At 50.8% G+C, this 26,391-nt stretch overlaps 1 protein-coding gene, 1 non-coding gene and 1 pseudogene across 2 annotated transcripts in view; all 3 read left to right on the forward strand.

Annotated features, from left to right (window-relative positions):
* LOC100958560 overlaps window positions 1-19,464 on the forward strand; it is a 92,846-nt pseudogene extending 73,382 nt beyond the window's left edge.
* On the forward strand, window positions 16,301-16,401 carry LOC111722314. The gene has a single exon (XR_002771146.1). It is a non-coding gene; the product is annotated as a small nucleolar RNA U13 (small nucleolar RNA).
* Window positions 19,465-25,900: 6,436 nt separating the features above from the next.
* Window positions 25,901-26,391, forward strand: part of MNX1 (motor neuron and pancreas homeobox 1) — a 4,796-nt gene continuing 4,305 nt past the window's right edge. The window contains exon 1 of the mRNA XM_003802182.2: window positions 25,901-26,388. Coding sequence (XP_003802230.1) covers window positions 26,224-26,388 — 165 coding nt within the window. The 5' untranslated portion in view covers window positions 25,901-26,223. The remainder of the gene's footprint in view (window positions 26,389-26,391) is intronic.

Here is a 26,391-nt window from a genome sequence, read left to right on the forward strand (position 1 = left end):
CCCGAGGTCTACGCACAGTGAGGGTACCGTGTGAACAAGCAGGCAGAGACGGGGGGACGCCTCCACAGCCCAGGGACCCCAAGGTCTACGCACAAGGAGGGTACCGTGTGAACGTGCAGGCAGAGACGGGGGGACGCCTCCGCAGCCCAGGGACGCCAAGCTCTGCGCACAGGGAGGGTACCGTGTGAACGTGCAGGCAGAGACGGGGGGACGCCTCCGCAGCTCAGGGACCCCGAGGTCTGCCCAGAGGGAGGGTACCGTGTGAACATGCAGGCAGAGATGGGGGACGCCTCCGCAGCTCAGGCTTGCAGAGGTCTGCCACCGACCACCAGAAGCTCCGCCAGTCCCAGCAGGAACCAGCCATCACCTTGATCTTGGACTTCAGCCTTATTGACACGTTTTAGTTATTTAGGCTACAGTGTGTGAGACTTTGTGACAGCTGCCCCAGGAGACCAGTAATGCCGTGTGTGGTCAGTGACTACAGCGCCCACTCCATGACCATGTGTAACTGCCATGTGGCTAATTTTATAATTAAAGGGGAAAACAATTTACTTGAACAGCTAGTCGGTTAACTGATTTTTTTTTTCACTTCTTATTAGCAGTTTGCTGAATTTCCTCGGGTCCTTGGATGGAGAAACAGTCCAGTTCCTTGGTGCCAGGGACAGCTTGGGTGGAGGTATGGCCCTCCAAGCCTGAGGAAACAGCAGTCTCTGTGACCTAATTCAGAGCTTCGGGGAGGCCAGAGCCCCACGCACGTGACTCCATTATGGACGAAGGCTGCTCGCACCACAGCTGACTAATGCTTTGTTTGGGGCCAGGAAACTGTCTCCTGCGAGGAAATATATTATTGTATAATTTCCCTAAAATATTAAAAGTGGAGTTGTGCTTGCACTTATCCACACCATCCTGGGGAGGACATGCCTGAAGGGCTTTGGAAGCTGAAGCCCAAAAGGCTGGTCTCGGGAAAGGCGGGTTTCTGCTGTGTCCAGACAGTGGCGCCTGCCGAGAACACTCAGCCTCAAAGACTAAGGACTTTAACTCCACAAGGAGTTCACAAGGTGGTCAGGCAACAGTGTGGCCAGACGTCTGCGGGAAGACAGAAAGTGACGGCCACTTAAACCTGGGTGACGATGAAGTGGGAAGGACAGCAGGTCCCAGCCTGAAGTTCCAGGGGGACATCTGTTTTATCTACAGCATGGTTGTTAGTATGGATTCCAGAGAACCCCAAGAGGTCTGTGAACTTGAGTGAGAACTAATCATGTCTTTATTCTCACTGATTTCCAACTGAAGTTTAGGACGCCCTCCAATTAAGAACGTGCCCAGCAGACCACAGTTGCAGCCGCTGCTCGTCCTGTGACTCCGCCCACACGGAAAGTGCAGGCGCCTCCATCTCTGGTCACCCCGGACACCTCCGCACACACGTTTCTGCAGAGCTCCCAGGACACTGTTTACAGATTGTTCCTTCAAAGCTTGTCATTCAGTGCACCAGTGAAGAGGTGCACACTGCTCCACACCCCTCCTTTTAGATGATTTCTGAGGTATATTTGAGTATAATTGTTTTCTGTCTTAAGTCCATCAATTTGGTATTACACACCGTAAGACTTTCATCTGAGAGCTGCACCTGGATCCCAGCATACAGCCAGCGCAATCTGGGGCACCTGGAGGGTCCCTGATCTAGGATGGGGGTCTGGAGTCAGGTCCCACCCAGGAAGACAGAAAGTTCTAGAGCCACAGTCAATGAGGGGCTGTGAGAGGAACGCTGGTCCCACAGGATTGGCACCCCATAGTTTTACTGTGCCTTTCCTCTGTTTGGGTGCACAGACACCTGCCCAGTGTTGTAGCACAGAATTGGGCCCAGCGGCAGGCCTCGCCGCTGTGAGGCCCGGGGCCGGGCAGGCTGCAGTCTGGTTTGTTCTCTGAGATGTTCGCACTACTATGGAGTCACCTCAGGACACATTTCTCAGAGTGTGCCCCAGGGGTTCATGATTGTATTTATAATAACAGGAAATAAAGTGGGGAACTGGCCATTCAGGTGACGGGAAGCCAGGCAGGGCACAGAGAAGCCCCACAGGACTTTGCGGCAGTTGAAGCCACCACCATTCTCAGAGCAGATGGGACAAGTCGACTAGACTCCAGAGGTGGCTGGGGCCCCAGATGAGCCTCTGCCCCAGCTGCCAAGGGCAACTGAGTCACCAAGAGGAAGTAACACCTGGCCTCTTCCTTCTTCCTGTGTCCAATCTTCCACCTGCATCTCCAGCATCAGAACCCTTCCAGGAGGCAACTGACCCTACGGAACCTTCAGGATCAACCTGGCTAGGCCCAGAGCCTACAGAGGGGTCGCTGCCCTGGTGTGCTTCTGCGAAGTCCAAACACTTGCCCCAGCTTAACTACCATAACAGGTTTGAGAACAAAAATTATGTCTGAATGTCATGACTCCTGATGCCCAGCCCTTCCTGTGTCAGATGCTTGGCCGGGCCCCAGTCTCAGGTAGAAAGTGAGCGCCAGCCCTTCGCTGGTGGCCTGGAGGGCCTGTTCACGCTCCTCCCACGTGCCTCTTGGATCATAGCATGATCTGCCACTGTCCAGGACAAGCAGACGAAATAGGGAGGCGCTGTCCTTGATTTATTCAGTGACAGGGAAACTCGATGTGGATGATACAATAAATATCGGTGGTACCTATATGAATTAAAGTGATCAGTTACTTATTAGTGTTTGGCTCCAGAAACACGGTCAGGATTGATGTCTTGGGATTCCTGCTGCTCTCTCTAATCTTATCTGTTTTACAAGCAAGCTCTTTGCCTTCTGAATTTGTTATAAGAATTGCAGTTTTACATCAATTACATTTTCATTAGCATTGTAGATATCTCTTTTCATACAGCATTCCCGGGTGCCTATATACAAGATGTCGATACTTTGCCTTTGCGCTGGCGGGTGGGCACAGGAGTCAGACGTTTGTGCAGCTGCACCATTTACGTACAGCCTGTCCTCCCACATTTGCAGACACGGCCAAGAGTAACTGGCTGGATTAAAGCATGTGTCTGCTTAGGTGACTTCTAGCCATCCCAGCCTTTTAAGATCTCTTGTGCAGCTCACAAGTCACACTGTTCCTCCTCTGTGTGTTCACTAGCTACTCGTCTTTTCTCTTTTGCTTTTTTTTGGAGATTGAGTCTCATTCTGTCTCCCAGGCCAGAGTGCTGTGGCGTCAGCCTAGCTCACTGCAACCTCACGCTCCTGGGCTCAAGCGATATTCCGACTCCCACCTCAGCCTCCCAGGGTGCTCCTGTGGATGACCAGGGTGGCCACACTGGGGTGGGCAGAGCAGGAAAATTATGCAGGAAACTCTGCTGCCGGGGAGGGATGGCATGTAGCTGCTGCTGGTGACCCCTCTATGGGTGCTGGACTCTGCTGGGAGGTGGGGCTGAGAGAATCGACTGGCAGACAGGGCAGGAGGCAGGCACAAGAGGGAGGTGTCCAGAGTGACTCTGAGACATCAGCCTGATGGGAGAGGAGGCCAAGGTCTGGTTCAGGGACGGCTAAGTTTGAAACGCCCATGAGGCACCCGAGGGGGTGTCAGTGTCAGCTGGATCCGTAAGTCTGAAACCCAGGGACAAACCAGGGCAGAGACGCACACACAGGAGTTGTCAGTGTGTCCATTGCATTCAAAGGCATGAGGCTTTATGACGTCCCTGGGAGAAACCTGACATGGGGAAGAGAAGAGGGCTGAGGATGGGACCTTCCATCCCGACACTTAGAACTCAGGGAAAGAGAAGGGACCAGCAGAGACGGGAAGGAGTGGTGACTGAAAGGGAGGAAACTTGGAAAGAGGCATATCCTGGAGCCCGGGGAAGTAGCATTTTAGGGAAGATGAGGGAGCGAGTGGTGTCACCTGCTGCCGAGTCTCAGTGATGTGCCCTGAGCACTGGCATTGGATTCAGCCATGCAGCAATCTCCAAGATGAGAAGAATTTCAGGGAAGGAGGGGTAAAGCCTATGTGGAGGGGCCCAGGGAACAATGGAAGACCACTCATGGCCAAGTAGTCTTGGAAAAGAAGAGCAAAGTGGGAGGACCACCTCGTACAAATTCAAAACCTACTGCAGAGCTGCAGTGATCACGACAGGGTAGTGCTGACCCAAGTGTGGATGAGCCTTTGTGTGTGTGGTCAACTGACTTCCAACAAGAATATCGGCTCGGCGCCTGTGGCTCAAGTGGCTAAGGCACCAGCCACATACACCTAAGGTGGTGGGTTCGAATCCAGCCCAGGCCCGCCAAACAACAATAATGGCTGCAACCAAAAAATAGCCGGGCGTTGCGGCAGGCGCCTGTGGTCCCAGCTACTTGGGAGGCAGAGGCAGGAGAATCGCTTGAGCCCAGGAGTTGGAGGTTGCTATGAGCTATGATGCCACGACACTCTACCCAGGGGGATAGCTTGAGGCTCTGTCTCAAAAAAAAAAAAAAGAATATCAAGACATGTGCTGGGAAATGAACAGCCTTTTCAGCAAATGATGCTGCAATGATGGAGTATTCATATGTGAAAGAACAAATAGACCATACAAAAAAATTAACTTAATAGAGCGTAGACCTAAATGTAAGAACTAAAAGTATAAAAATCTTAGAATAAAACACAGGAGCAAAAAAATGGACAGAGGATCTGAATAACATTTGTCTAAAGAAGATAGACAAATGGCCAATAACCAGGTGATAGGCTGTTTGCCATCATGAGCCACTAGGAAAATGAAATCACACCTGCTAGGACGGCTTTAATAAGGGAGACACACAGCACAGGTTTGGGAGGGGTGGAGAAACCCTCAGATATTGCTGGTGGAAACATGAAATGATGAAGCCACTTTGGAAAGCAGTTTTGCACCTCCTGAAATTGCTACCCATAGACTTATGCATGACCCAGCAACCACAAGGGAATTAAAAACACACGCACACACACACACACACACACAACTTGGAAGCCTTGCCTGATGTACAAATTCTGTGCCACCAGTGAGTGCAGGGCTTTCTGGGAGATGGACAAGACGCTGCACAAGGGTACAGGTAATCCACACAGCCATCAAGCCTAGGCAGTGCAGAAACGGCTCCAGTAGCACCGGCAGCCTCACTACTGCTGATGAAGATGGATGTGTCCATTCTGATAGATGCTCGGGACACAGAAGAGCAGATGAAACCATACCAAGTAATGATTCTCATTCCTCTCTGCTGAAATTGCCAATTAAGAGAGTGCTTGAAGAGGGATGTGGATTCCCATCAGCACAGAAAATGGCTCAAGACCAGCATCGCAAACCACCACTGCCAGCAGCTCTGAGGTACCTCCTGCCAAGCAGCAGGTCCTGGCCAACTACTGACCAGAGTCACTGAGTCTTGGGGAAGCTGCTCCCTCATCTGCCCTTGAGGCAGCCTGGAGGCTGCTGGCATCATGGCCACAGACTCGCTGTGGGCTCCATGGTCGTCACTGACCTTGACATGAACCTCTGGGGAGGCCCTAGCTGGGCGTACACTCGTCTTCAGCACCCTGCTCCAAACCACCTCACAGGACAGCACTGCAAACACCACTGGATGGAAGCAGGTGCTGTCCAGGCTGTATCCCAGCTCATACCTGCTGCCAGCCTCAGGCTCCACCCTCCCTGGGAGACCCAGCTCCCAGGGCGCCCCAAACCTAGGAGGCTGCACTCCTCACTACAATTTCCACCACCCATATTTAGTTACAACCTAACCCCATGTAAGCTGGAGCCACCAGGTCCCAGAAAACCTGGCCCATAGCAAAGCCCTCAGATCACACATCTTCACAACCCCAGATTCTGCAGTCTCTGAGTAGAAAGGGAGCATAGAGAAATACTCACTAGTTGAAAACAGAGTGGATTAGTCTCCCAGGATTTCCAGAACACTGTAAAAACTAGTTGCTTAAACAACAAATTCTCCCTCCATCTGGAGGCCAGAAGTCAGAGATTGGGGTCACAGCCCAGGGGGGCTCTGAGGAGTACATGTCCCAGGCCTCCTTCCAGCCGCTGGGCTTCCCTGGCTTGTGGACATGTGGCATTCTCATGATCAGCCTGTCTCTGTCCAAGCTTCCTTTTTCATAAGGACATAGGTCATCTTGGTTAAGACCCACCCTGAAGATCTCATTTTAGCTTGACCAACTGCAAAGACCCCACCTCCAATTTAGGTCACACTCTGAGGGGTTGGGTGTTAAGGCTTCAACATATGTAGCTTGGTGCCCGTAGCTCAGCGGCTAAGGGTGCCAAGCCCATACACTGGAGCTAGCGGGTTCAAATCCAGGCCGAGCCTGCCAAACAACAATGACAACTGCAACCAAAACAACCAGGCATTGTGGTGGGTGCATGTAGTCCCAGCTACTTGGGATGCTGAGGCAAGAGAATCACTTAAGCCCAAGAGTTTGAGGTTGCTGTGAGCTATGATGCCACAGTACTCTACTGAGGGCAACAAAGTGAGACTCTGTCTCAAAAAGACTTCAACATGTGAATCTTAGGAGAACACAATTCACTCTTTAAGACAGCCAGTGGAAAGGAGGCCTCAGCCAGTAAAAGGTGCAAATTGCAGAATCTTGTAAAAGAAACGCAATGTCATATAAGCCAGATACACACACCAGGGATGGACAATCTGTGTTATTTATGCAGAAGGTTAACCCAAATCAGAATATTGTACAGAAATCTACAGCACGTGTCTGCAGTGCCCCAGATTGATCTACAGGAGCATATGGTGAAGACCGGACAGATTTACCTCGCTCCCACTCTGACGGGCTTGCTATCAGAATTGAGGCAATCGATTAGATATACGGCTTCAGAAAAGCTTGGTATTAAACTGTCATTTTGTCAATAAAACGTCATTTCATCAATATAATGTCTGTGTGCCTGAATGTTTCTGCATAATTAATTCTGCTGATGCATTAAGGAATGTTATACACAATATTAATCAAAAAGCAGTGTCCACAGACGGGACCATATAAAACCCAGACGTAAAGATCATAGGCCTCTCTGAAAGCTGCATTCTACTAAGACACCTCATCTAGAAATATTTGTAGGATTTTTTTTTCATAAAGCTGCAATTAACAAAATTAGTCAAAGAAAAGCAATTAGAGTAATATAGAGGAACCTCTTGGGAAATTAATTTTTTAAAAAATAGCACCTAATAAATAGCATTTTGGAAAGTCCTCTGAAGATAGAGATGGCTGTGTCCCCTGTGCCTGTGGACAGGCATACTACCTGTGACATCCCAGTGCTGTCATGTGTCCTTCTCTGGTCCCCTCAGAACATGTGCTGAAGGTGCCCCCACTGCATAGCCCAGGTGTCTGTCCAGTGCCTGGTAAAGTCCCAATTTGCTCTGCAGTCTCAGAATCAGCCACCACCCAACTCCTGCAGACCCACAGTTGCTGAGGAAGCTATGGAGGGAAGGTAGTCTGGGCCCACACAATTGGCCCATTTCCTGCTCCCTCAACTGTGCTTCCCACTTCCTGGTTTCTCTTAGGCCCAGCCCACTTTTCTCCCAACCTCTGTGTCCGCCTCACCCTACCAGCTCTGGCCTCCATTGTGGCAGCCACGGTTCTCAACCTCTGTGTCCGCCTCACCCTACCAGCTCTGGCCTCCATTGTGGCAGCCACGGTTCTCCAGGACACATGGCAAGCTTGTCTGGAACTCCTCAGGGTCAGTCTGAGGAAGGTGAGAACTGGCCGGGGGTGAGAACTCCCATCAGGTCTCGGGCCTTATACGGGATTGGCACCTGGGGAGGCTGGTGAAGACTCAGTCCAGCCAGGCCTCAGGACCAGCAGGATAGGACTGTGAGAGTGTTGGAGTCCCTGGCCAGCACCATAGGACATCTGTGGGCTGAGTGCAGCAGCCCACTTGTCACTCTTGCAACTGCCTGAGGACCTGAGGATGGAGCTGCTGCCTCCCTTCCAGCTGGCCCCCACGACACCCAGAGACACCCCCCACCACACACACAACTGCAGTACAGACTCTGGGGCACTTTGCCACTCACAAACTCTACTGCTTTGTGGAAGTTCCTTTGGCAGTTTATGTATCTGGAAAGCAGGGATGACAGAGAAGCTTCTCAGGCACGTCAAACCGCATGGCCTTCTGTAAGACCTTGGTGAACATTTGTTCTTGATACCTGCCTTTCCCTGCAGGCTGGGCCCCATTCCCTGCCCAGGAGACAAGGACACTAGAGCTTGTGGACACACATGAGCTGCCACCACCATCCTGGACAAGTTTCCTCCCCAAGCCCTTCCCTCTGAGGGAATGTCAGGCTGCCCAGGTCCCTGCACCCTTCTATCCCTAGAAAATGCCTGAGTTTGGAAGAGGTGGAAGGCTGTGACCAGCAGGGAGTCTCCAGAGTCTAGCTGGTCAACAGCCACAGACACTTGACAGGACCCCAAAGGGGCTAGACAGGAGGACAAGCTCAGGATCCCTCCTGTTTCAGCAGGTGCTGTGGATCTCGGAAGCTGAAAGGCAGGGAACATTGGCTCAGCCTGACCCCAGCTGAATCTCAACTCATGCCAGAGGCACAGACCAAACTTAGGTATGAGTCGATTTACCAGCAGGAGATCTTAGACAGGTTATTTACCTCTCTGAGCCTCCGTTTCTTGTTCTGGGAAAGGGAGCACTAACAGAATTGTGGTCAGAGAAACATAAGGAGTGAATGAGGCCATGTGCTTTGGCCACAGTCTGGCATACAGCAAAGACCAAGATGTGGCTTCTGGGTTCCAGTTTTTGTTTTTAGGCATACAGGCACTCATACAAATTCCCTCCACCACCCCTGGACACTAAAATTTAATACAAATTGAGGGTGGGTAGAGTGTAATCCCAGCACTCTGGGAGGCTGAAATAGGATGATCACTTGAGCTCAGGAATTTGAGGTTGCTGTGAGCTATGATGATTCCACTGCACTCTAGCCTGGGCAACAGAGCAAGACCCTGACTCAAAACAAAAAACAAAACACGAAGAAAACCAATATAAATTGAACAAGCATTCAGTACTCAGTGTGCCCATGTGAACACCACACATGCATCCCCAGTGTCCCCAGTGCCCTTGCTGGGGATGACTTACATCATCCCCATCTTACAGACAACGTAAGGAAACTGAAGCTGAGAGGCACTGAGTGGCTTGCTTGGGGTCTCGTAGCAGCCTTCAGGGTGAGGGCCCTGACCCCAGGCCCACCTGGCTCCCAAGCCAAGCCCCCTCCCCCTGTACCTGCCCTGCCTTGGTACAGCACCTTCACACTACTGAGCATAAAATGAAGATGTGTGTTTTTAGGCTCGGTGCCTGTAGCTCAAGAGGCTAAGGCACCAGCCACATACACCAGAGCTGGCAGGTTCGAATCCAGTCCAGCCTGCCAAACAACAATGACAACTATAACCCAAAAATAGCCAGGCGTTGTGGTGGGTGCCTTTTGTCCCAGCTACTTGGGAGGCTGAGGCGTGAGGATTGCTTAAGCCCAAGAGTTTGAGGTTGCTGTGAGCTGTGATGCCACCACACTCTACCCAGGGCAATAACTTGAGACTTTGTCTCAAACAAACAAACAAACAAACAAATGAAAGATGTGTGTTTCTAAACTTCCTCTCCCAAGGGCCTGGTCTGAAACATCACAACACTGATTTGTAACTCTTACCTCTGTTTCTATTCCTAAAATTTAAAAAGCCACATCTTTTTAAGACAATCATATAACATTTTTATTCACAACAGTACAATAAGGATATTGTTGTGAACTATTTTGTGCTTGTTTTTCTTGAATACTTTCAGAGACTACACTTAAACACATTTTAATATAAAGGTTAATGTTGCATTAATAAAGGACAGATAGGTACTCAACTGCAGATTACCCAATGCAGTCTTTTAAAACCTCTTTAGCTGGCAAGACAGATATTATTAACTCTGTATATCATTAAAAGACTCGTGTTTGAATCAAATAGTTCTTATTAATTTAATTATTAAACCAAATTTGCAATCATTACAATCCCTTTCAAAAGAAAAATTGTATTATCAATATATTTCCCATCAAGTATTCCTAGGAACTTACAATTATCTGTAGATATATTCATGCTCCGAATAAGGTCCTACGTGTTAAATATTTTATCTTCTACATCAGATACGCTTTATCATCTAGAGATGTTTTATAATAGTTTGGGAAAAGCAAACTCTCTCTCTTAAGTTGTAGGCAGGCCATCAGTTAAAAGGAAGGTTGTCTTGATATATTTAAGTCATCTAATAGTTCCTGTGCATATTTTTTGCCTGTGTAGGAGCTAAGCAAGCATTTTCCCCTGGTGGTGATCTGAGTATGAAAGATTCACTAACTAAAAATAAGTGTAGCTTGGTAATCATTTAGAATGATAAAGGTGACTGATACGGATGACGGGAATATTAATACAATGTGCCCTAAATTGCTCCGTAACTAAATCAATAAATCCCAACCTGGAGTCTCCAGGTCTCCAGGCATCTAGGAAGGTAGTCATGGGAAGCGTCCTTCAGATAAGTTCAATATATTAAAAGCTTAATTGAAACCTTGTGCTTTCTCTCTTCGAGGTGGCCTTAGCTCAAGTCTTCAGAGTCTCTTGGAACTGAACTCAGCTCAGCTCAGTGGGGCATATGCGTTATCTCTCTCACGTGGAACAGGAGCGCATGTACGTTTGATTAATTTTTTTAAAAAGCAATTTGATATATATTTTTTGAGACAGAGTCTCACTTTGTTGCCCTGGGTAAAGTGCAGTGGCGTCATAGCTCACAGCAACCTCAGTCTCGGGTTTGAGCAGTCCTCCTGCCTCAGCCTCCCAAGTAGCTGGGACTATAGATGCCCGCCATATCACCCAGCTATTTTTACAGATGGGGTCTTGCTCTTGCTCAGGCTATTCTCCAAATCCTGAGCTCAGGCAATCCACCTGCCTTGGTCTCCCAGAGTGCTGGGATTATAGGCCTGAGCCATCGTGTCTAGCCTGTAAATGTGATATTTTAAATACAGTTTGGTATGCATGTATAAGGCTTATCAGGAAAAATGAAGACGTTTAAGGAGCAATGGGCTAATCAATTATAGCAAGATAATATGCAAGTAAATCTATTAACATAGGTTTATAACAAACACAAACCAGACTGGATGCAGTGGCTCATGCTTGTAATCCCAGCACTCTGGGAGGCTGAGAAGGGTGGATTGCTTGAGGTCACAGGTTCAAGAGCAGCCTGAGCAAGAGTGAGACCCCCTGATATAAAAATAGCTGGGCTCTGTGGCAGGTGCCTATAGTCTCAGCTACTTGGGAAACTGAGGCAAGAGGACCCCTTAAGCCCAGGAGTCTGAGGTTGCTGTGAGCTATCACACGATGGCACTCTACCCAGGGTGATAATGGAAGACTCTGTCTGAAAAAAAAGAAAAAACAAACACAAAATGCATAGATTACAAATTCTCATTACTAGATCCTTTGCTAAGGAACCACAGGAAAAGAATATACAAATTCAAAAACATTAAATAAAATTCAAAACTATTAATTAGTTAATTTTAGTAGCTCTTATTTCAACAAATCACTACTGGCCATTTAGAAAACACTGGCCTATCCCCTGTACACTATTATAGAAGGAGAATGTTATTCTATTCTATAAAAACTAACATAACGTTCCCACACACACAAGGACACTGCACTGTCTTTTCCCTTTTCAGCCCCTCCAAAGTAAAGGGCAGCTCTGATATACTGAAATTTGCCTGCACATCAAAAGCTTTAACAGTCTATCTATGTCCACCAGGACATCAGAAATGAGGTGAGCATCCCTGTGATGACGTGGGAAATATGGCTGGAAGGAATTCTTGCACCATTTTACCAGCTAAGGGAAAAAGGCCACTGAAGACCTTGGAGGTGCAATGGGGTCAGCCCCACTGCCGGCCTCCCGTCCTTCTGCTAACTTGCTAGCTTGCTCCATGGCCACCAGAAAACACAAAGAGGAGGTCTTGATGTTCATCAAGAGCTACTGGATTGGTTAATGGCTCAGTAGGTCTTCACATAATACTTGAATTTGAATCCAAGAAGATAAAGGCAAAAAAGAAAACAGCAGTCAACCAACTGACTTTTCAGAACAGCTATTTCCTTGGGTCTTGTGAGAACCCCCAGCTCTAGGTTTTTGTAGTTTGGTGGCTTTCGGTGAAACGCAAGGTCGTGCCAGGTTGATTTAGTGCGTTATTAGCTGTTTATGCAGTACTGAAGCAGCACATGACGTATGAAAAATGACTTTCCGATCTCAGGGAATAAATCAGGACTAGCAAGTGATTCCACTTAATACTTAACTTTAGCCAGTAAAATATTACACCTGTTATTATTCAGGGCAAACACAACCCCTTCCATTTGTTTATTGAGGAAACAATTTATTTGAGGACATTTAATTGCAATAGTGAAGCCTGGCTTGGGGGTTAATCCCAGTTTATCGATACAATTAAAAGCAGTGTGTGCTGTGTCTCCTATTTATTATCTAGGGGTAGAATGTTGACACAGCCTGGGTGTCGAGGTGGGTGTGCTCGAGAGTCTCTCCGTGGTGTCAGGTGTAAGGTGGGGGCCATGTCATGAACACAGCAAACAAGCCTGCTCTGTGTCAGCGTTTGCATAATCTAATTGGGGAAAGGCTTCTAATTTGATTTTACTTGGAGCAATATGGGTTCAAATTGTTATATAGATCTAGCACTGTTTGGTTTCTTGTCAATGATTCATGGTATTTTAATGCCCGAGAAGCAAATACTAAAGCTCCTCCTGCACATTTGGGAGCACTGCACAATTACCATGGCCTGAGTTATCCACCCCTCTGTCCTTCCCCAACTGCTGGATCTCTGTCTTCTCATATCTCTGGTTTTACTAGCTCTGGTCTAGGTCAATCCCTGATGTCTGCCCCTCCCAGCTTGTTGGGGCCTGTTTCTCTCACACACGCAGGCGAGATGCTCTGAGTGAGGACCGTGAAGGCTGGAGGCTGCGGCCACTCTGCCCCTTACCAGGAGACATGGCCAGAGAAGGCAATTTCAAAGATCTTAAAAATATCTCTCTTTCAGGGAACACTTCTTCCTAGCTCGTTCTACAAGGCTAGCATTCCACTGACATCAAAGCCACACAGAGACACTACAAGAAAAGAAGCAGACCAATACCCCTGAAGAAGAGAGATGCAAGAATCTTCAACAAAACACTAACAAGGCCGGGCATGGTGGCTCACATCTGTAATCCCAGCACTTGGAGAGGCTGAGGTGAGCAGATTGCCTGAGCTCAAAAGTTCAAGACCAGCCCCAGCCAGACCAAGACCTCGTCTCTAAAAATAACCAGGAGTTGTGGCAGGTGCCTGTAGTCCCAGCTACTTGGGAGGCTGAGACAAGAGAATCGCTTGAGCCCAAGAATCTGAGGTTGCTGTGAGCAGTGATACCATGGCATTGTACTGAGGGCAACAAAGTGAGATGCTGTCTCAAAACAAAACAAAACAAAAATCACTAACAAATGTGTTCTTAAATTTAGGAACATATTAACAAGATCATATCCTGTGATCAAGTAGGATTTATCCCCAGAATTCAAGAACGATTGGACATCATGATTCAACAAACTCAACATACCACATTAATAACATAAAGGAAGAAAACCATGCAATCTTATCATTAGGTGCATAAAAAGCATTCGACATAATTCAATATCCTCTCATGATAAAAATTCTCTACTGTAGAAGAAATGTATCTTATTTTTTCTTAGGCAGAGTCACAAGCTGTGGCCCTGGGTGGAGTACCGTGGCGTCACAACTCACAGCAACCCCAAACTCTTGGGCTTAAGCAATTCTCTTGCCTCAGCCCCCCAAGTAACTGGGACTACGGGCGATCCCACAATGCCTGGCTACTTTTTGTTGTTGTTATCATTGTTGATTAGCAGGCTCAGGTCGGGTTTGAACCCGCCAGCCCTGGTGTATGTGCCCAATGCCCTACCCACTGCACTAGAGCCCCAAAGAAATGTATCTTAACATAATAAAGACCATGTTGAGAAGCACACAGCTAACATTATACTCCATGGTGAAAAGCTGAAGGCATTCCCTTCAAGCTCGGGAATAAGACCAGGCTGCACATTCGCACCACTTCTATTAAACCTCTATGGTACTGGAAGTGCTAGCAAGAGCAACCAGGCAAGAGACACAATAAATGGCATCCAAATCAGAAATGGAGAAGTAGAATGTCCATTTGCAGATGACATGGTCTTATATGTGGAAAATCCTAAAAACTCCACATAAGCAAAAAAAAAAAAAATTAGAACTAATGAACATATTCAGTAAAGCTGCTAGACACAAAAATGGACAAATATCAGTAGTGTTTCTAACAACGAAATACCTGAAAAGGAAATTAAGAAAACGATCCCATTTACAATAGCATGAAGAAGAATAAAATACTTTGATATAAATTTAACCAACATGTAAAATCTGTGAACTGGAAACTGTAAGACAATCATGAAGGAAATTGAAGATGACACAATTAAACAGAAAGATATCCTATGTTCATGGACGGGAAGAATTAATATTGTTACAATGTCTCCCACTGCCTGAAGCCATCCAATGAGTCAATGCAATCCCTATCAAAATTCCAAAATTCCTAAAATTCATGTGGAAGTACAAAAGTTCCCAAATAGCCAAAATAATCTTGAGAAAAGGACAAATCTGGAGACATTACATTTTCTTTTTTATCTTTTTGAAGTTTTTGGCCGGGGCCAGGCTTGAACCCACTGCCTCCAGCATATGGTGCCAGCGCCCTACTCCTCACACTTGGTGGGGTTGTGCATTGGTACAGCCACATGGAGAACAGCATGAAGATTCCGCAAAAAGTTTAAATTAGCCACTGGCTCAGTGAGTAGGGCACCAGCCCCATATACCAGAGGTGGGGGGTTCAAACCTGAACCTGGCCAAAAGCTGCAAAAAAAAAAAAAAAAGTTTAAATTAGAATTACCATATGATCCAGGAATCCCACTTCTGAATATATAACCAAAGAAAACAAAGTCAACTCTGAAACAGCCATCTGTAGTCCCATGTTTATTATCACATTATCCACAATGGTCAGGACATGGAAACAACCCAAACATCCACCCCACGTGGTAGAAATCCACAATGGAGTATTATTCAGCCGTTAAAAAGGAAATCCTGCCATTTGCGACAACATGGGTGAAACTTAAGGGCATTGTGCTAAGTGAAATAGGTCAGAGAAAGATCAATACCGCACAGTCTCACTTGTATGTGGAATCTGAAACTGTCCCACTCAGAGGAGCAGAGAGTAGAAAGGTGGCTGCCAGAAGCCGGGGGTGAGGGCGGAGGAGGAGAGATATTGCTCAGTGGGCACATAATTTTATTTATGTATTTATTTATTTAATTTTGAGACAATGTCTCAGCTTACTCTGTTGCCCAGGGTGGCATCATCGCAGTTCACAGCAACCTCAAACTCCAGAACTCAAGTGATCCTCCTCCCTCAGCCTCCTGTGTAGCTAGGACTAGAGATAGGCCCCCTCATGCCCAGCTAATTTTTAAATTTTTTGTAGAGATGAGATCTCAGACAAAAATAAGATCCTGTCACTCTTCCCAGTGCACTTGGATGTTCTCTTCCTTCTGAAGGACGCTGGGAAACGCACCCTGGGAGGCGTCCAGGCACGTAAGTGTCAGGCTTTTCCTCTGCCCTGCCAAGGTGCCGCTCCCCGTCCTGGTCCTCTGTTACAGCTCATCTGGGCATGCCCTCCAATTGTTTCCTATGTGCACATTTTTTTTCTTCCAAGAAGGTATTAAGTTCCCTGAGCACAGAAAGGAACCTCTTCATCTTATCCTTTAGTAGCAAGCTGAGCTCACAAAGTGGCTTAATAAGCACTTGCCGACTTGAATCATCTTAAATTGCCTGGTTGAGGCCAAGAGATCAGAAAACACACATGAAGTGTCACTCAGAGCAAGGGCAGGGGCTGCCTCCCCCCCCCCCCAGCAGCAGCCGGTAGATTCTCCAGCAGGAATGGAAAGGGGGGCCCTCCACGTGCAACCCCAGCCCACTGGTACTCAGGTCTGGCAGGTCTCTCTGTGGCTCAAGCTCAGACTGAACAGCAGAAATTAAGGAAAATCGGTGCTTTTCCCTGGCTCACTGACTAGGATACAGGGTCAGGGAGGCAGGGGAGATTTCAGCAGGCTCTGGTCACCCAGTGCTCCCTGGTTGCCAGAGATGGTTTTTCCCTCTACTTGTCAGTAGGTCTCTCACTTCCTCAGACCCAGGCATCGGGAGAAATTGGGGTGTCTTCGGGGGCAGGGGGTGACAATGCACTTACTATGCGGGTGGGCAGGTAGCCCTTTTGTGGCTCATAAACTAGTGACCCGGTTGTCAGGCTGGTGTGAGATGTGCCTCCCTCCACCCGCCTTACAACTTGGACACCTTACCCTTCTGATGGAGGGTTAGAGAGAAGCACACAAAACAGACAGCTTCTGACTTCCTTCCCTTGGAGGGAGGGCAGGAGAGCAGCGAGGCAAACCGGGAAATCTCGGGGAAACAGACCTCGGCCAGCTCTCAGGCCAGGGGAGGGTGAGGACAGAGCCCTCCGCGGCCACACCAGGACGAGCACGGCCACAGACCCGAGTGCATCCCACAACCCGCCCCGAGCAGGGGGCACAGAGCAGGACACCCGGCCGGCCTGGCTCACCTGAAGCAGGACGGGGAGGCGGGCGGGTCTCCTCCCCGCACCCATTGCCCGCATCTGTCGCTTGGCGAGGCGGCCTGGGGGACCCACACCCGTAGGCGCTCAGTGGGCGCTCTGGGACACTGGGGCCAGCGGCAGCCGGGAGTCTGCCCAGGAGGAATGGGTCACTTGTCAGGAGAGTAGGAGCCCTGTGCGATTTCGGCCGGACTCTCAGGTCGCTGGTGGAGGCGGGTTGTGGCGGGGGGATGAGTGCGGCTGGGGGTACCACCGCGGAGGCGATGCTGCAGCGCAGCCCGCAAAGCACAGCTGCCCACCTGTCATGCCAGGTGGCTGCAGGCGCGCCCACAGGTCGACGGAACTGGTCAGAGGAAACCTGGTCTTTTAAAAAGTGGACAGAAGGGCGGAACTGAAGTGCCAGATCAGCCTGGCCTGGCGCCCCTTCTGGTCTGCACCCCAGAATCAGGCCGATCAATCGCACGGGTCCAAAGGAGGAGCAGGAGGTCGCGAGTGCCCCGTCGGTTCAGGCGAGGCCGAGGGAGAGACCCGGAGTCCCGTCCCTCAGTGAGAATATGGCGCCGCACCGGTTTTCGTGGGGACGCGGCGGCAGCCCCTCTGCAGGGTCTACCGATCTCAGGGCCACTGGACTGGGGCCAGGATTCCAACAGAAAACTCCAAGTCAAGGCCTGCCCGACGCCCCTGGGCGCGGGAGGCTCTCGAGACGGGCCGCGTGGTGCCCGCCGACCCCAGGAAGGAGCGGCAAGGTGGCCGGTGGCTCATTCTGGCCAGATGTTTAAGACAGATGAGAAGCCAGTAGTTAAAACCCGCATTATATGGTTCTGTCGGGTATAAAACTTCACGTGCTGACCCATATATTCTAACTGGAAACGGACTCGAGTCACTTAAAATATTGCAACGTCGATAGGACTAATTAATTGGGAATAAGAAACGAAAGAATACAATTAAACGAGAAGAGAATCATTTTCTAATTTAATAGAGGAACATTTATAAAGATCACAAGCTAAAAGGCATCGAGTGATTCTATCGACATTCTATTAAATCAGCCCCGCCGTAGGGAGGAGGACCCCGGGGAGCGCAGCTGCTCCCGGCAGGGCGCGGCCCTTCCCGAGAATTCCCTCCTCCGCCCGCGCTCACGCCCGGCTACTCCCACTGCCCCAGCCCGAGAATCCTGCCTATCGGCCGGAGTCCCGGGTTCGCAGATATATTACAACAAAATTACTAATTGGAAAATGAAATTGTCAATAAAGCATCCCCCCCGCATATACAATATCCTTAAATATTAAGATATTTTATTAGGCCCATTTCCTAACAATAATTTATTGCAATAAAACAGACACCACAGGTCTCCTTAAATTGTCTTTTCATAATGAATAAATTTAAGGGGGCTAATTAATATATAAACTAGCCCAATTTGTCAAGTTGATTTGTATTTTAGTTAATTGTGAAAGTAATTACCACATGGTCAAATTAACAGCTTTCTGGAAATGACCAAGCCTGAGATTTTATTTCCTTCCTGGGTGAAGAAAATTCATTTTTCCAAGCTCTTGATGTGATGAATAAAAGTCATAAATCTGGGTGATTGGTGCAGGCAGAGTCTAAATGGCTTCATATTTCATTTTAGGTTTAATAGAAATATTCATGCTCTGTTTTAATGAAATTAAATTGAAGGGGGCTGGGGCTGGGATATGGTGGTGGCCAGGGGCTTAAAGGAACAGTGCACACTTCTCTCCTCCAACCACCAGCCAGGGCGCCAGGGTCACTCCCCCAGAGCTCCCCCACTGCAGCTACTCACCTGGAGCCCCAAACCGAGCCCCCAGCCGCAGGCCCCAGGAGGCACTGAGCAGACAGGCCCTGCCCTGGTACGGGAAGGATCCTGCCAAGTCACACCTGTCTGTAATCAGTGATCAGGCCGGGCTGCCCTAGGAGGCCCCAGTGTCCTGCCCTCTTGACCTTCCTTGCCTTGGGGAAGCACAGGAGGGATGTTCCCGTAGTGTCAGATGCAGGGTTAGGCCCCTTCCTCATACCCTTTCTGCTCCCCACTGCCCTGTGACATCTAACTGGGCCCAAACTTTGAAGGCAATAGCCCGAGGCAGAAAAGGCTCCCTTTGGCGGTAACAGAGGAAGGAAGCCTCCAGACTCAGTAACTTCCCCACAGTCATCTGTGTCATAGTGGGAGTAAGGTGGGCCCCACGCTGTCAACCACTCCTGGCAGCCCTGGGCAGGCCTAGGTCTGGGGCGTCCCTGGCCCCTTAATAGAGCTGATCTGTGACTTGTTGATTTCCCCTGAGCAAATAAGGCTTTGATGCAGTTCCAGCAAGAGCGGTTAGCTGATGAATTGACAAAAACTAATCAGCTTTATTGGGAAACAGGTTAAGGGCACGGGCGTGTCAATAACTCTCAGCCTGACCCCCTCGTCCATTAGCCCAGGCAGTCTGATTAGAGTAAGAAGACCCTCTCGCAGTTTGCTCTGAAATTGCTTTCATAAACTCACCATTATTAGCAGTCGATGTGAGCAGCTAATTTAGAGAAGACATCCCAGGCACGTCACATCTATCATCCGGGTTTATGCATCATTATCTCATTTACAGAATGTCGCAGTGTAATATGTTTTTGGCAATAGGCCTGGCCCCGCGCCTGGGCGGCCGCGCTCCCTGGCAGCACAGCCGGGACCTCCTCGAGTCCGGCCGCTGGGCCTGGAACTCCGCGTGGACGTCGGCCGGCCAGCGCACGAGCTTCCGGGCGGGAAGGGAGAGGCGGGAGCTGCCCTGCACAGGCCCGAGCGCGCCGGCGTCGGGTGAGCCCCGCTGCCAGCCCAGGGCCCACGCGGCCCCCAGCTTCGGGCAAGCCCCCGACGCGGGCCCAACCAAACGTTTTCCTCCAGCCTCGGAGCCGGCTCGTTAGCTGGGGTTCTGCGCTAGAACGCCCATCTCCCGAGCCGGGAGGCGGCGTAGGTGGGCCAGAGCGGCTGCAGAGCCTGGGCAGCGGCGGCCTCTCCCTCAGGCCGTGGCCCGCAAGGCCGCGGAGGCCTGGGTGCCCCGGGACCCCCCAATCCCCGGGAAGGTCCCTCCTGCTCTGGGCCAGCTCCCTTGACCTTTCCTCCCCTGGGTGGGCCGCTCCCCTCCCTGGCGGGGCTGTCCGGAGCCCAGATGCTCCCGAAAGCCCCCAGTGAGCCACCTGTTCCTCCGGGTAATTATTTTAATGTGAAGGGCCCAGAGTCAAGGGTTCGCGTCTTCCGCAGCGACAGACGGCGGCGGGGTGAGGAGCGCTCTGCAGCCTTTCAGTGGAATTTCCCAGATGGTCTAGGGGAGGCCGGGGCGGGTCACCAGGGGCCCTTTAACGAGTTCATTAGCCAAATTATCTTGCCCGCAGCACAGGGCCCGGGAGACCGCCGGGAGGCTGGGGCAGGGGTTGGGTCTTTTCTCCTCCCCGCTGGGGCCCTGTGCGGGAGAGGAGAGGAAAGAGCAGGGGTGCAGCTCGGCTGGACACAGACCCTCCCTGCTGCAATGTGTTCCCCAGTAGGGGCCAAGCCCGCCAAAGGCCAAGTTTGGGAGTGGGGTGGGGGGTTATTATTACTGAATCCTAATAATTGTAATATAGCGACTAACACTCGGACCTGACCCGCCACAGAACCTGTGCAGCCTGGTGCGACCTCGTGTCCTGGGCAGAGCGCTCTGAGCGCTCACAGACATGTTTGAGTACTGGGTGAGACTCAGAAGGCACAATGACCTGCCCTGAGCGGTGGGGCGTCCTGGCAGGGGTTGGGGCCCACCGGACTTGGGAGCTGGTCAGAGTCCATTTAAAATCTGCTCCCCCCACCCCTGCACACACACTTACCATGAGTGTGAAACTGGCCTCTCCACCTTGGTGCTCCTCTTGGGTAAAATACTCCCAGGTCAGGTGGTAAGGCAGGCATGGGGTCTTGACACCCCCTACCCAGGCCCAGTTTAGAAAATATGGGGGGAGAGTTAGGGAGGGAGAGAACAGCTGCCTGAGGGCGGGTGGAATAATGGGATGGATGGGGTGGGAGGACAACCAGCCAGGTCCTACTGGCAAACAGACACCCTGCCTGCTGGACCCCAAGCCTGGGATCTTAGGAACTGACAGGGCTCGGACTGTGTACCTGTCGGAAGAGGCGAACTTGACCTCAGACACCATTTGCCCTTCCTGGGGAATCCCTCACGACACCCCCAGCTCTAGAAGTGGCCTGGGAAGAGGCCCCTACTGCTGCGAGTTCACATTCTCCCCCTCCCTCCCTCACTCCCCTGGCAGCAGCTAGCTTCTGCCACCTCAGCAACTACTAAATAGACCAATTAGCTGAGACTTCCTGCCATTATCTAACATGGAGCTGGACATTAGTGCACCACTATTCAGCCATAATTTCGAGTCAGAATGCACTAAAAATTCACGCAGTGAAGCATTAAAATATTTCCAAGCAGTATTTATTTTTGTGGATTCTGCTTCTTCCCTGTGTGTTATACCCCTGTCTCCAGCAGCCTGTGGGTCAGCAGTTACAGTGCAGGCTGGGGTGGACACCAGCCCTTTGTGTGTTTGCTTGCATTGTTCCTGGATCAGAGTTGCAGGTGTCAACCAAGCAACCCTCTCCTACCTCTAGGGTAGGTGGGTGGACAGGTGGGTTAGAAACATGTGTCTGGGCACCTCCAGCAGATGTTACCTGAAGACCCACATGCTGCCTTTAGAAAGCAAGTCTTTGATTTCTAAATATTTTACGCCAGCAGGACACTGGGCGCCGGTGAAGCTGCGTGCACTGTTCTCAGTCTCCCAGGGTGGCTGTCCTCTTGCAAGACTCACCAAATGCTGCAGCTCAGATGCTAGTGTTCACTTGGAGAAGCATAATTTAGGTGGCAACATTCTGAAAAATCCCACCTGATTTATTTATTTACCTTGTTCCTCACAGTGGTATACAGAGGCCCCTGTGTAAAACTACAAAATAAAAATTTTGTAGCAAGAATACAGGTTTCTCAGGGAAGGAAGTCTTTCTAATGAGGGTTGTTGCTGCCCAATTGATTACAGAGGCTTGAACGAGCTTCCCTTCTCCCTCCCGGGGTTTCTTGTCTTTATGACCCAGGAGCTTTCACGCTGCAGAAGAGGGTGGGAAGGCATTCAGCTCCCAGTGTCAGGAGGAACCTTGGGGGCCAGCCGCTGAGCCTTGGGTGGCTGGACTCTCCCCTCATTTCAGTGTCCAGGAAAGCTGGGGGCTGGAGGAAATTTCCAAAAACAGAAGGCCCATGGGTTGCTGATTTTTACAAATTTATATCGTTCAGCATCTTTCTACATTATTACTAAGACCCCAGTTTGGGCTGTGCCTGATGGAGAGGGACCCTCACTGGCATGGCCTGGGGTAGGTAGGCTCTTGTTCCCAGCTCAGGCAGGTGTGCCAGCCAGCAGGAATGTAAAGTTAGGGAGATGGTGCCCTCTAAAAAGGCAATACAAAATTCAGGTGTGCAGGAGGGGCTGAGAAGAGGGGCCGAGGGGAAGGCACTGCAGACATGGGCTCACTTCCACCATGGGTTTGGGGTTCTTTAGGGCTGCCACCTCTTGAGCCCCACCTTTCCAGACTCCTCTAAAGGCCAGGATCCTGGGTTGGGGAGGAGGTCATGGTCATCCGATCAAAGCACAGCTTTCACAATTTGCTACCTTTGGCCCTCAAGGCTCTGCAGGGGCTGGGCGGGTGGAGGGACCCAAGAATACCCCTCCGCTCACCTTCCAGTGACCCCATTTTTTCTCCCCATCTCCCTAGCTGGCACACTGCTCCCCTGGTGATCCTGACAACCTGGGAAGGAGGCTGAAGCATCGCCAACCGACAACTGGGTTCTAGTGCTGGCCCTCTGGCCCCCCACTCCATGGCCTAAGCAAGCTACTTCCTGAGCCAGGAGCAGGTGCCACTGTCCACTGTCACCATGTGCTTAGCTCCAGACCTCTGATCACACAGCACTCTTGGGCCTCAGTTTCCCAAGGGAAGGATACCTTAAAAGGTTTCCTTGCTGGGGGGGTGCATGGTTTCAGCAGGGCTCCGACTGATCTGAACAGCCCCTCTTAAGTTTGTTAGACCCGAGTTTCAGTTCTGGAAACTTCAAGTTCTGGGAAAAGTGGGAGGTATGAACAGAAGGATGTGCCAAGGAAAATTCTGCACTGGGCTTCAGGCACCAACACCCCCACAAGTTTGCCTGCGTGTTAACTCCATTGTACCTGTCCTATTTCACATGGAATAAAGCAATATATAAATGATAAATAAGTGAACGACAGCTGTCTTTCATTTTCTGAACATGTGAATATTTAGGGTTTATTCCTAATGTGCTGAGTGCACCAGGCCCTCCCTGCTTTTCTTGGGGGAATTAAGAGTCCTCCTTACTCTCTCTTGCTGGATTCCCCCCTGCGCTGGGAGTGAGGAGTTACCTAGAGACCTAGATTGGGAGGACCTCTAGGATCAGACCTTTGATCTCTCCTTGTGGCCTTTCCCAAGACCCAAGCCTGGCTCCTGTCTGCCCCCAAGCCAGCTGGGCTGGGTCAACACAGATACTAGGACAGGAAGAGACACAGCAAGCTCTGTTCACACGTCATAAACCACACAAAGGCCCCCAACTTCCCTGAGAGCCCCTTTCTTTCCCCGCCTCTTACCACACAACTTTACAGAGAACCTCCGATTTATATGAACCTATTCTTAAATATAAATAGAATATTTATATTATCTTCTTTTAAACAGCACCCAGAGTGCATTTTGTCTAACCCCTACTTTCTCTACAGGGTAGAAACAAATCTGCTAAGATAAGGAGCTTCAGATGTCGGAAGCCGCTGCAGGTGGAGGACAGCTCTGCTCAGCCCACAGGTGGCACCCAGTGGACCTGTGGCACAGCTGTCTGTTCTCAGGGAGAGTAGAAGCTTGGGGGTGGTGTGACGGGAGTTTGAGAGCATTGTTACCTTAGAACAAAAAGGGGGTGCAGTCCAGTAGGAGTTAAAGAAAAACACAACGATTTTGTTGAGGAAAGTGGAGTAATTTTACTGAATCTAGACCATACACCCCAATGCCAACTAAATACCCCTGGAAGTGCTTGTTTTAGGTCAGAGAGAGCAGCAGCAGGTTCTTGGAGACCCATCCTGGGATATTTCTTTGGCAGCCATTGCCTTCCCTCAGCTTCCTCACTCATCGCTCTGGGACCAAGCACCCAGAGCTACTGGGGGTGATGAAATGCAGGAAAAGGCAAGTGAGCCGTAGCCAGCCCTGGGAGGAGGGAGCCTGGGCAGCGGGGTCTCAGCAGGGCTTCCTGCCCAGGACCAGGTTGCTGAGAATCTCAGGTCTCCTCTTGAAATCCTCCTTCTCCCAAGAGAACAGACTGGATGAGGCCTTGGTGTTAGGCACATCAGAGTGGGGTCTGTGTGGCCCTGCATTCAGGCCTGGTCTCAGTCCAAACTCTGGGCTTTTCTGTCTTTGGGGACACCAAGGTCATCCTCCTTGAATCTGTACTCTAGAAAATGGCAATAAAAATCCTCAGATTGTCACGGTGAAGATTAAGGAAGATAATTCTGGAAAGCTTGTAGCACATAGTAGGTGTTCAAGAAATATGAGCCTTTCCCTCTCCCAGTCAGAGGCAGAAATGCAGTTTTTAATCACCCCAGAGAGAAATCACACAAAGGGGATGGAAGTCCATGTAAAGGCTGTGATTTCTGTTTACTAGTTAATCAGCTTTTTCAAAGCGATATGACATTTATTCCAAGTCGCTGTTGCTTCGCCACTGTACCCTCCCAAGCTTCCAACAGACACTGTGTGTCCCAGAGCCATTCTGTGTCGTAATGAAAAAGAACCAGAGTCCCTGTGAGCAGCCTTCGCCTGGGAGCAAGCCATTGAGGAGAAACCACACCGTCCCTGTATTCGGCTTTGAGATTATCCCTCTTGTGGCAACTATGCTGCTAATTTTAAAGTTTACCTGGCACTGATTTTCCCTTTGGCCCTCTAGTCTGCCCACAGCCCCTTCCTGTCCTTTATTCACCTCTCACCTGCATAGGAAGCCCTGGCTCCACCGCCAAACTTTCCTCCTCAGCCTGCTCGCCTGCTCCGGCGGTAACTGCGCTAATGGAGCTGTTGACAAAGCCTGCTGTTAGGGGCCGCTTGACTTTTTGGCCTGTGTGTTGATTCTTTCGGCTTCAAAAAAGTCCTTGGAAGTGCTTTTACTGTAAATATTTGAGGTGCGTGCATGGGGGCGGGGGAGCAGCGAGGCTGGACGCTGGGTCCCGGGAACCCCGGACACCCACGGCAGCAGCAGAGACGCCTTTCCCTCCATGCCGACTGGCCATCCCGGCAGTGAGGAGGAGCCTTGTCGCCCAGGACGCGCTCAGTGGCACCTTGGTATGGTCTCCAAGCCGACTGTGTGTCCTGCAGGTCGAGGGCACGCAGACTCTGCCCGTGAGCCGGGCACTCCCGCCCGCACGCGCAATTACACCTCCTTTCCAGCCAATGCAGGGAAGCTCGACCCTCAAAATCTGGCTAGCAGAGGTTCTCAACCTGTGGGTCGCGACCCCTCTGTAACAATGAAAATACATCCTGCATATCAGATATTTACATTACGATTCATAACAGTAGCAAGATTACAGTTATGAAGTAGCAACGAAAGTAATTTTATGGTTAGGAGTCACCACAACATGCATTAGGAGGCATTAGGAAGGTTGAGAACCACTGGCAGGGACACAAACCGCCCCCGCTGCACCCTGGAGTCTCGGGAGAAGAGGGCTGGAAAGCAGTGATTTGCAGAGCGGTCAGGCCTGGGAGCGGCGTGGGCACTTGAAAGCGTGAAACGAACCGGCTCCCGCAGGCAGAAGTGGACAAACTCAAGTGCTGACGAGCGGGCGGGAGGGGACGCTGGTGCAGGCCATAGTAGACGCAAGCCTGGAGCCGGACAAGGTGTCTCAGGAGTGGGACTCGGGCAGCCGTGGGGCTTTCCAGCGAACCAGGGGTTCCCAGAGCCTGGGGGGGGGGGGGGGCGAGGCAGGTACCCTAAGTTGAGGCTCCGAGTCTTCCAAGCCCAGAAGCTGTCCCCGCCAGGCCACACCAGCTCAACACAGCGAGCTGTTTAGGACCTTGCGGCGCAGGGGCGGGACAGCCGGAGGCCCGCACGGTGACAGGTGCGCCCTTCCGCCAATGGTGGAGCCGCCGCCCCTCCCCGAGCCCCCGCTGCGCGCGCCAATCGGAGGGCGCGCTGCGCTTCAAGTGTGCGGAGGGGCGCGGGTCCCCACCACGGCGCCAGCGGCCTCGGCGCGGTCGCTGAGGGCTTGAGCGCAGAGACGGGCTCCTCGGCCCAGACGCGCGGAAGCGCACGCGTGGGAGTTTGTGCGCGTGTGAGCGCGGCCCGGGACGGGCCGCACGGAGGAGACGCCCGGACCATGCTCACCCTGGACTGAGTTTCCGGCGGCGACTTTGATTATTGGCAAATAATCACAATACAATACCAAGCCCCCGGGGCTTCCCACCGCCAGGCACAGACTCTAGGAACCGGCACACGGCCGCGTCACCCACCACCGGGCCCTGATCGCCAGTCCAAAACGAGCCGATGGAAAAATCAAAAAATTTTCGCATCGACGCCCTGCTGGCGGTGGATCCCCCGCGAGGCGCCTCTGCGCAGAGCGCGCCGCTGGCCTTGGTCACGTCGCTTGCGGCCGCTGCATCTGGCCCGGGCGGTGGCGGCAGCGGGGGTGCCAGCGGCAGCTGCAGCCCGGCG

The sequence above is a fragment of the Otolemur garnettii genome, unplaced genomic scaffold (genome assembly GCF_000181295.1).
Source record: "Otolemur garnettii isolate 467f Iridium unplaced genomic scaffold, OtoGar3 scaffold00235, whole genome shotgun sequence".
Taxonomy (NCBI): domain Eukaryota; kingdom Metazoa; phylum Chordata; class Mammalia; order Primates; family Galagidae; genus Otolemur; species Otolemur garnettii.